Source organism: Trichinella spiralis (assembly GCF_000181795.1).
Source record: "Trichinella spiralis strain ISS 195 chromosome Unknown Scfld9, whole genome shotgun sequence".
NCBI lineage: Eukaryota > Metazoa > Nematoda > Enoplea > Trichinellida > Trichinellidae > Trichinella > Trichinella spiralis.
The window spans coordinates 1,231,428-1,242,439 of record NW_003526948.1 but is presented as its reverse complement, the minus strand read 5'-3'; the positions used below and the strand labels follow the sequence as shown (position 1 = coordinate 1,242,439).

General features: G+C 33.1%; 2 protein-coding genes across 2 annotated transcripts; both read left to right on the top strand.

The window, feature by feature from the left end:
- The first annotated feature begins 304 nt into the window (after window positions 1-304).
- Tsp_11811 (LIM/homeobox protein Lhx1) lies at window positions 305-8,326 on the top strand. The gene is made up of 4 exons (XM_003371338.1): window positions 305-498; window positions 554-759; window positions 4,056-4,399; window positions 8,141-8,326. The coding sequence occupies exons 1-4, from the start codon at window positions 305-307 to the stop codon at window positions 8,324-8,326; spliced, it is 930 nt and encodes a 309-aa protein (XP_003371386.1).
- A 1,290-nt stretch (window positions 8,327-9,616) lies between these two features.
- Tsp_11810 (conserved hypothetical protein) lies at window positions 9,617-10,424 on the top strand. The gene is made up of 3 exons (XM_003371337.1): window positions 9,617-9,635; window positions 9,959-10,162; window positions 10,246-10,424. The coding sequence occupies exons 1-3, from the start codon at window positions 9,617-9,619 to the stop codon at window positions 10,422-10,424; spliced, it is 402 nt and encodes a 133-aa protein (XP_003371385.1).
- The last annotated feature ends 588 nt before the right edge of the window (window positions 10,425-11,012 follow it).

The window sequence follows — 11,012 nt, the reverse complement described above, 5'->3', positions numbered from 1 at the left end:
GAAAAGCAAAGAAAAGTTGGCGTCACGTTTTCATACGTTTATTACTGGAAATCGCCGACTGATATCTTTGAATAGGTTTTCAAAAGTATCTCGACAAAAATTTCGATGTGCACTTGCCTGCCAGTGTAACTTTTACTTGGTAATTGATCATTCACATAATCAGTATATCCAATTAATTATTTTTTGTAAAAATTCACATCCTGCACTTTCATACTGATATTTGGATTTGTTTTTTTTGAGAAAAGTATACAGATTCCTTACAAGAAATTTTCTGCATGTAAATATTCCATAAAAGCAATGGTTAATGATTTATTCTGTAGCGGTGAACATGACACTGTGCGCTGGTTGCAAGAAACCTATATACGATCGTTATTTATATCATGTGATGGACAAATCTTGGCATGGTTCTTGTATTGTTTGTGAAGTATGCCAAACTCCACTGGATGATCGTTGTTTTACGAGAGATGGTCTAATTTTTTGCAAAACAGACTTTTTGAAGTAAGTTTATTTTCTTTTGTTGAAAATTTTGTGATTTTTATATTTAAATATTCAGAAGATATGGAGCAAAATGTTCGAGGTGTTCCCAGAATTTTTCTCGTGGTGATTTGGTTCGCTATGCCCGAAATAAAGCATTTCACATTGACTGCTTTTGCTGCACAATTTGTCAGAAGCGCCTAAATACTGGAGATCAGCTATACATTATCAATGACAGTACTTTTGTTTGCAAAACTGACTACATGAAAACTAGTCATGCCCAAAGTAAGTATGCTCAGCTTGATGAACTAAGTCGCTAATACATTCTGCTACAACAGGTAACAGTGATCATTTTTTTCATGAATCTGAAGAAGTAATATTGATTTCATGAAACACTAGATCATTAAACTGTGATGATGTTATAAAAAATATTCTAAACTTTTAGTATACATATAATGCTTGAAATGAGAACTATATGAACATCTGCATGATAATCAAGCTTAAATAGATGATAAATTTGAAGATATCAACTTTGAAATGTTTGTAAACGTTAGAACATTTCTGTCCCTTGTGTAAAACACACAAATTCTACAGGGAGTTAAGAATAATGAGTTTAACGATTTTCGCTTTTCTTACTTCGCCAGGAATTTTGCCTGTACCTAACGTTCAGGTCAATTGGGTTGTTGCATAAGGTGAAAAAAATTCATAAAGCAGGCAAATATATCAAACTGAACATCTGAAATAAAAAGAAATTGAAATAGATGAGTTTATTTTATAATAGAATTAGTTGCATTGAATTTCCATTTGAAAAACTTTGTAGCATTGCACGATGAGAAAAGGTAAAAGGTAAACACTTGCATAATTACAACTACTGACGTACTGACGAAGTTGGTACATTTGAAAAATAGATAATTGCTATAAGAAACAAACTTTTCATATTATGCAATTTCATGCTGGCTTTAGAAAACAAGCGATAGTTACAATGTTATGGATTACAAATGGAAAGTAAAAATTTTAACAAAGAGTGTTATCAAAATAGTTACATTATTCCCCATTTTTCCTGCTTTTCATAAGTTTTTTAACATGAGAAATTGTAAAGAGTATTTATTTATCAAGCTGATCATTATTAGTATTGCTATTATTGAGCGTTTAAAATCTATCAGCAACATTTTCAATGGAATGATGTTATAAGTTGAGCAGTTTACATGAAATCGTGCTATTTATATCACTACAATAAAAGTGTTTGCTTTGTAAAAGTCGTTCCCACGTAACCTAACAATGATTGTAAAAATGCATGCTTTTTTTCAAGCTGTGAAAGCAGTTGCTGACATTTCCACGAAAGAAGCGAAGGTAACAATGTAAAATTTATCAAATAATTCGCCTGCTTTATTGCAATAATTTTATTTTTACCGCTTCTTTATTTGTCACGAGAGTATAATTTTTCATACAGTTTTAATTGATTTTTTGAATAATATTAACAACTGTAGTAAATTGCTATCGAAAATAACTTAAGTTCAAGCACGACATTTCTGAATATGAATGAACAAGTGAGCAATCTGTTTGAAGGCGTTTCGAAAACTTTTTTCAAATATTATTAACAATTAATTAACAACACATTTCAACTTTACTGGTACACAAGTACATATCTTATAAATGAACTTTATTATCAGGTGAAAAGGAAAATATTTTAGTAAGAAAAGTTGCTCATCACGCACTTGTATTTTAAAAGTTATGGTTCTATTGTGGCATGCTTCATATCAGATGATTATTATATTGTATTTTGAAATGTTTATCATAAGTTGAATAATTCACGAAGAGGTATTTGCTTGTAAGCGTAATATTGTAAGCGAATTAAACTTGCTTTAAAAAGTTTAGAGGGGTTTTACATTTTTGTTGATGATATTCACCGAATAAATGCCTCATGTAATCACAAAAATAAAATAAGTTTAATGATATTACATTTTGCAGTGGAGTAGAGTGGAAATAATTTTTGTCAGAGTTATAAAAAGAGAAAAAAACAGTTTTCAAATGAGTCAACAGTGAATGTGTAGGTAGGTGATGTTTGAAACCTTTTATGACCTAGTCTTTTTTGGCTAACCTCGACGTGTACGGTCAGTCCAGCTTTTCAATCTCAGCAGGTAGGTTTGTTAGTTGCAAAATTAACCAGTTTGGGGCATGCAAAAATATCTTGTTCATAAGTTTGGAAAAAAAGAATATCTAGAAACTTGTAGAAAGAGAGGCGGCTGTGCAGAAAAAGCTGGGAAGTGGCACTGCGATGTGCGGTTGAATATAAATTGTTTGTTTGTTTGTTTTTTTGTAAGCAAATCGTTTCAAAGTGGGGACTGTAAGATTTTTTAAGCCTTCAACAGCGACGACCTGTTTCTTGCTTTGTGGCAAGCCGTTTGTGCGTGCGTATCCTGCTGTTCAACTCTAAACTCTAACATTGCACTATTGTTCGTTTTTGAAAAAGTGTCATATTTCTTCTGCCTTTGCTTTTCGCGTTTGCTCTTTGCCGAGTGGTGGGTAGGTTTCTTCGGCGTTTGATCATAGGGAGAAAATCAGAAAGCTGAATTTGTTGTCCATGGTCATCAATTTTGGCACATCTGCGCCTCCTAGGCTGTTCGGACGGTCGACACTGCTGCTCAATAAGAGAGAAAGAGAGAGACGAGCATGTGGCGGACTTCTTTTCACCACCTCATCTGACCTTATTCAATTCCATTCCATTCGGATCACAACAACGAACCCCAGTTTCCAACAAGCATCGTTGTCATTCATCGTCGAAAAGCAGATGTCAACAAAACCGCTCCTAAATATCACATTTCCTTTTATCACCAATTTTGTAAAATGTAAATGTATTTATTCACCACCAGTTGCTATTTCACACTGGTAGTTGAGATTTAATAGACGTGGAATTGAATTTTCATTTCACTTTTCTTAATTTTTATTTGCTGACTGAATATTTTTCCTAAAAAATACATTAATTTTTTCAATTCGAAAATTTTTTACAAAGATAATAATCGACAAAGGCAATGATTTGTGATTTTATTTGTGAATATTTTTCCTCTTTTTCTCTTCTCATACTAACCTCTCATATTTGAACGTATTCAAATTTTCCGTTAGGTTGGTTATTCATTTTCGATTGTAGATGATTGATTGAAAAATCGAAATGGCCATTCAAATTGAGGGAAAGTCAAGTTGATGTTGCTTTCAGCTAAAGTTCACTTTTGCATTGGAAACAAATGAACAAAATTTTCCACTAATTTTATGAAAAGGCAGAAAAAAAACCTTTTTTTTGCAAATAGTGATAATTTTCAAATCGGTGAACTTTTCTTTGAATTTTCCAGTAATTCTTTTTTCATTGACTGACTGTTGCTTGCATTTTGCATTTTGTAAAAAGTTTTCAACGTATGTTGCAATGTTGGAAAGTTTTTAGCATTTTATTTTTGCAGATTCTCAGCAAGAACTCATCAATCAGCCTATTTCTGAAAGCGGCAGTGAGGACGAAGAAGACGGGAAAAAGATAGAAGAACCTGTCAAAGGCCCTCCTTCATCATTGCAGCTGATCGATTCCACACCTGCAGAGGCGATACTCGAAGAGCAGGACGTTCTTTCCCCTGCCGATGAGCAACATTTTGCTTCTTCTAGTCCCGATTCGTGTTGCAGCCAGGAGCAAGCAAAATTGAGCAAAAATGACGACAGCATCAATGGAATTTCCAACGGTTCCAACGGTGCGGATTTGGCTGCCACCACTGGAACCAGCGTTGGAACTTCCTCCAACGGGGCTAAACGACGCGGACCTCGGACAACAATCAAGGCCAAGCAGCTGGAGACACTCAAAGCGGCCTTCGCAGCCACACCAAAGCCCACCCGGCATATCCGAGAACAATTGGCCCAGGAGACCGGCCTGAATATGCGCGTTATACAGGTTAGTGCAAGGCCATTTTCTTTACTTTGCTGGCTTTTTTGTGTATTTTAAAAGAAAAACGAATAACAGTATCATCTGATCAGCATTTCATTTTTGAAACACTAATCTAAATAGGTCAACCTCGAATGCTTTTCAAAACGCGTTAATCTTCGCGTCCGTTTGACTTATCTCCCCTTTTTTTTCTTCTCAAGTTGTTTATTGGAGTTTTTTATAAATTTCTGATAAAAGTAATTCAAATATTTCGTTTCAATAATTGAATTCTTTCCTACTCTTATCTTTCTTGAATCTTTCACAAGTTGACCATACTATGAAACAGTAGTTTTATTTATGTATTTATTTTTAAACTTTATTTCAATTTCTGAAATATTTTCTTCTTTTGATCCATGACTCTTTTGAAAAAGTGAACAATCACGAGAAAAATATTTGCAACAAATTTCACTTGGAAATTTTTCACGAACAAAATATGCCCAATATTAATAATACAGGTATTGATTTTCTTTTTCATCTTCTTCAGTCATCGACCGTGACATAAATGTTCGGCAGTTTTCAGCACTATGATTCAGTTATCTGTATGCTTTTATGCAAGTGATGAAATTTAAGTTGCATAAAAATATAAAATTAAGATCATCTGCAATAAATCGCCAAAGATAATAAATACAGTGAATATGGATAGTATTCGGCAAAATTATCAACTCAATAGAAGAAATTAGAAAAACCGAAAACACTTTTGAGCATATGGTAGTGCAATTTTCTGGAATTGGTATACGGATATAAATGATCCAATTGAAAATTATCGTCGGATTAGTGATAAAAGCTGAAATGTAGTTGTTTTGATCGAATGAAAGTAGAAGCTTAATTGAAGTTCAGCTTCTTGGCTGAAAAGCTTAGCGTGAACTACCGTAAGCGAATGCATTTCTAATTCCGCAGTAGGTGATTGGATGTAATTTCCGCTGACTTAGCTTGACAACTTATCCGAAGAAAATTAGTTCATGTGGGAAACGTGATATAGCTAATATAAGGCACGGCATGTATCCAACCAAAACAGATGCTATGTAACCGTCTTGGGGCTATTAAAAGACGGTCGGAACCATTGATCGGCGTTAGCATCCCACCTACGTCTTTTACAGCCATATTTTAATTGAATTGTTTGGTCGTTCTCGTTCCAATCTCTTGCGTGTGGCCCCTGTGACCTTCTGCGGAAACTGACTGGATCAAAACCAATCAGACGTATAACATCATTACCATCTCCATTTGATACCGATCCTGCCCCGCCTGCCTTTTTCCACTTGCTCAGTAATCGATCACAAGATGCGGCTCGTTGATTACAGAACAGGTTGTCTTTTTGCTTAACTCTTTTCTACCAATTGCAGACAAGGATTCTTAATCACATTTGCTGATATCACACGTCGATTATCAGTGCCATCTCATTGGTTACTGTAGTTGTTTATTTTAAAATTTATTCTCTAAGTAAATTCAAAATATTTAAAAATGTGATAAGTAATTTTGTTTCAAAAAAATTCATTTAATGCATCTATTTCTTCTATGCTCTTTTCAATCAGTTCACTTTTATGAATTTTCCAGGAAATCAACATATTATAAAGGAACATATAATTTCACTGACTTAACTTGACTTTTTCAGTGCTTCTTCTTCTGTTTAAAAGTCAGTATTTAGTGTTTGATTAATCTTTACCTTTTCACAAATTAGAGTGCCTTTTCAAATGACAATTCGAATAGCAATAATGACAGAACAACATTTCTTTAAATGAAATTTATTTATTTTTACTTTTTGAAAAAATCATCAGAAATCAACTTTTATAATGAAACAACAATTAGTGAATGATTTTTTAATTGAACAGTCAATAATGTTATTGCTTTTTGAAGCTTGATCAGTAATATTAAGTTTTGTTTAATTAATAATAACAGTAATAATGTAAAATCCTTGCTTTTTTTACATTCTACATATATTATAAATGCACGCGAATAAGAACGTAAGATGCAGGAATTTTGATATATATCGATATTTCAGTAAAATAAAATCCTCTTCAGTCGAAATTTTAGTTTCAAGTTTGGCGAATATGTAAAGTAAGTAATTTTTTAAGCAAATATTCATAAGCTTTTCCAATTTACTTGATGAAGTTTATCTCGTGATATGTTAGATTGTATTAGATAGTAGATCATGACTATTAGAAAATGTTTTCAAGCAATAATTTTTATTATTTACAACGTTTTTAAAACCAAGATAAAAACTGTATGAAAATGAGATTTTTTTTCACTCTTTGAACTTTCGAACATTGCATTTCTTATATACATATATATATATTAGCATAGTTTATGGTTGAGCAAATGCAGGTAGTTTGTCACAGTTGTTTTGCAAAATTTTTAACTGTAGGTAAACATCAAAGGATACTGTGCACAATTGAATGTAGTTGTCCGGCAATTTAGCAGCTTGTGGCAAAGCTTTTTTTATTTTTTCAAAAAATGTCAACAGAAATTCTGCAGCTGTAAAACATTTTTTGTTCCTTTGAAAAGCAACCGGTTGCTTAGGTAGTCACGGAATAAAATGTGAAATGGAAATTACGTTTAATGTTTAAGGCTCAGTTCTGGGTTACGCAGCAACGACAACATCTTCGTCTGTTGTTTAAATTGCGTTGGAGGCGACCTTTTGCAAGCGGCGAGCTTTGATCTGTTTTTGTCGGTTGTCACTTTTATTATAAAAGTTGGTCACACCCCATGCAGATAGTCTGCTTATTGCATTGAAAACGCTTTCTAACTGTCTTTATTTTATTTTTTTGCGTATCATATTTTAACGATAGACATTTTTTTTTATTTTCATAACTCAACCCTTTTACTGCCAAGACAACAATTTATTACTTTTATACAGTAAATAAATATGTCATTAAAAATGGAGAGAAATAAGCTACATTAAACTATCATTGCTAATAATATTTTCAGTGATTTCAATGCTCAACTGCTGTTGACTGATGATTATTTTTATGCAAATTCATGTAGTATTAATCAAACATGTATATCGCATTCATAAAGCTTTGATCAACATGGCATTCAGGCAACAGATCTTCCACACTTCAGACCTTTAGTTGACTTCCAGCTTATCATGAAGAACTGTTTATTTAGCATTCTCTATATTATCTGTCTATTATGTTTTTATTATTTTTTGCCATGTAATATTTCCAGTTTACGGTATATCATCAAATTTAATGAATAATGACTGTTTTTCTGCACAATTTTTAATGAAATACTTTGTAAAAATACCATTCCATTTATTGTACATTTTAATTGATAATAAAATAAGAGGAGTTGAAAAATACGTAAATGACTTAATTAATGTAGTGGACATTTTTGGCATAACGCTGCAAACGAAATGTTTGCTTGAATAAGTTGCTTGAATGACGTTAATTTTGAAGTATATTTTCTGAAATTCAAAATTTCATACAGGAAAGTAAGCCGCTTTTGAAAACCCTTGATGCTGTACAAACAAAATTTAATAAACAGAGGAATTTAAAAGAAAAAAATTGGTCTATTTTTGCACGCGCTTCAAATTTCCATCATGAAATTATTTATATCATACAAAGAAGCTCATAGCGATACAAAAAGCCATTACTTTGGTTAATGCTTTTTAAATTAAATGATCAAATATAAATTTGCTTTTTGTGATTATTAATAGAAGAGAATGCGAATCATTTTCTTGTTATTGAATACTTTAATTATGCATTGCTTTTTTAGGTTTGGTTCCAAAATCGACGCTCTAAAGAACGGCGCATTAAGCAGCTGCGATTTGGAGCCTTTCGACCGGGAAGTCGTCGTGCTAGAAGTTCGCTTTTACGAGCCGAAGCTGGACTAGCCGGGGCAAGCTTTTTCCCAGGTGATGGTCAATTGACTGCTTTTCACACCGCTTTCTATGTCCACTGAGAAAATCAACTCTCGAGTTTTATCGTTTTGGAGTCGTAGGAGCCCTGCAGGGAGGGGAGATGAATCGATTATTAGCTGGCTACCTTCTCTTACAAACAGACTCTTCAGTTTCATTTCTTCTCTCAGTCTTCTTCTGCCTCTTTTCACGCTTCACTCGGCGTGTTGTTTGTTGGAAGCTGAGCGATGGCCAGTCGTTGCTGGTATTGACGTGTCCGTCATAAGACGGTCGCCCCTTGCGGAACGCAGATACGAAGGATAAAAGAGTGCCGGGGAAACGCCATTTTCAGGGCCCTTAGGGTCTTCATTCTATGCTCGATCGATTCTTTCTATCTTCGATCATAAACAGATCTTGGGCTTGATCAATGGCCGCGCAGCTGCAAAGCTAAACCATTATCAGATCGGTGAACAGAAAGCTAACATCTATGCTAGCTTTAAGATGATAGTCGCGTTTCAGTTAAGCCGCTTTTTCGTATGCGCACCAGCGGCGTTGCGCAACTGCTGACCGACGGTCATTTGCCGCTTGCTTAGTTCAGTAATGGCCGATTAGAGTCGTCGATCGAGTTGCAATTAGCATATGAAATAATCAACGTACTACGCAACGTTCCAGTAACACTTTCAAAAAATCCTATCTAACTACACCGCAGCTGCTTGATTTTTAAACTGCTATTTTATGAGTGACAAAAATTTCGATTAATCTTACATTTACCTACTACTAAATAACTTCAAAATCACCTGCTCATTTATTTCTATTGTTCAACAGAAAAGAATTTGACTTTTTAATTTTATTTCACTTTTCATAAATTCTATAGAACTGTTTTTTCAATCATAAGACTTGAAAATTAACTGGCTAAAAAAGTGAACTGTTCCTCTAGAAAAAAACAAAGCTCAAATTGCACTAAATTATATTATTTAGTTATTCCATTTTTTGAAACTCTAAAGCTTACATTAAATATATATAAAATTGTAAATTGTAATGTAAGCATCGAATTATTCTTTACATATTTGCTTTCTCATTAAATATTTATATGACATAAATATATTAAATGTGAAATATTGTAAAATTGATACCTTTACTGAGTGAGATATTCAGACACTGTTTTGAGAGATTTGAAAAAATTAACAATTGAAATAGCTATTATTATTATGCCCATAAAAAACAGTATTCGACATTCTAAAAATGACTTCCGCTAAATGAATAAACGCTGCATTGCATCAGCAGTGCAAAGTGATGAGTCAAACGGCATTTTTTTCAGAAAACTATTTGCGCAATATTCAAACATCTTCGTGAAAATGAATGTCACTGTTAAAAGTGCAATTTAAAAATCGTTTTTTGCGGTTTTCTGTAAAAAATGCTTAACAAGCATCAACGCATTGTCAACAAGCAAAAAAAGGCATTTTTTAACATTTGAAATTTTATAAAAGAAATCACAGATTGCAGAACTGAATAAATATTCAGGTTAAACTTCACTAGGGGTTGAAATATAATTAATTGAAGCATGAAGAAAATTTTGAAATTTAATCAATTTTCTCCTGGATATTGTTAAATTATTAGTTTGATTCAACAATTGAACTGTGTTAGTGAACTTGAAATTGCGCTACTCCAACTGATATTTTCTGTATACTCTTTTTCAGACAATCTTACTCGAATGGCAGATCCGTATTATCACAGCCATATGGGATACTACTGTGATCCATATTCCGGTACTCATGAGCAAAATAGTGGACCTTCACAAGGAGAACTTGCATTAATTAATCCATCGCAAATGCAACCAGGGAATTTTCTGATGCAGCACACCGACGATGGTGCAGTTGCATCACTGGAAGCGCATCAAAATAGTAAGGATTTTTTTGCAATTGTTGTACGAATTCTATATTATATTTATTCTGTTGGATGAAAATAATTTTGACATGTATTTAAGGTGAAATAACTTACATGATGGAAGAAACAGCAATCAGGTCACAACCTAGTCCGGATATGCAGATGGGAAGTGAAGAAGTTTTCCGCAGTCGTCATGTTTACAACACCACTCCGGTGTCAATAGTTAGCCAAAAAGCTGACCATCATCATCATCATGTGATGTCAACTTTGAACTGGTAAATCGAAAATTAAAGAAAAATCTACATATAAATAAATATGTCATCTTTTTTCTTTTTCATTTTTTCATTTGCTGTTCTAAACAACGGAAACAACGGATATGTAATGTTCAATTTTTCTTTTTTACTCATGGTTCAACCATTTTATGATGAAATTGGAAAATGAGTGTTTGATTTTCTTTGTTGTAATTTTGCCACAGTTTTGGCTTTTGATAACATTGACTATTTTGAATTCATGGGCTTTGAACTGCAAGATGTTGCGCAGAACTGTCAGTATTCTGATTGCCATTGTGTTCTATGTATATATATATTTTTTTCTTTTTTCAGAGCTTAATTATTCAAAATTTTCATTTTGAACAGTGGTAGAATTTCTGGCAGTTCATGTGCTGCGCTGTGGTTCAAAGCAATTTGTGCAACAACTTCCAACTTAGCAATGTCAATAAACTTACTTATTTCATTTAATTTTAAAATTTAAAATATTAGATGCGTGTTATTATCTTTCAAATCACTCAACAAAACTAGTTGAATACTTTTCAGAAAGTATTCATAAATATGCAAGAAAAACATGGTAAAAATTACCATTTAAACACAA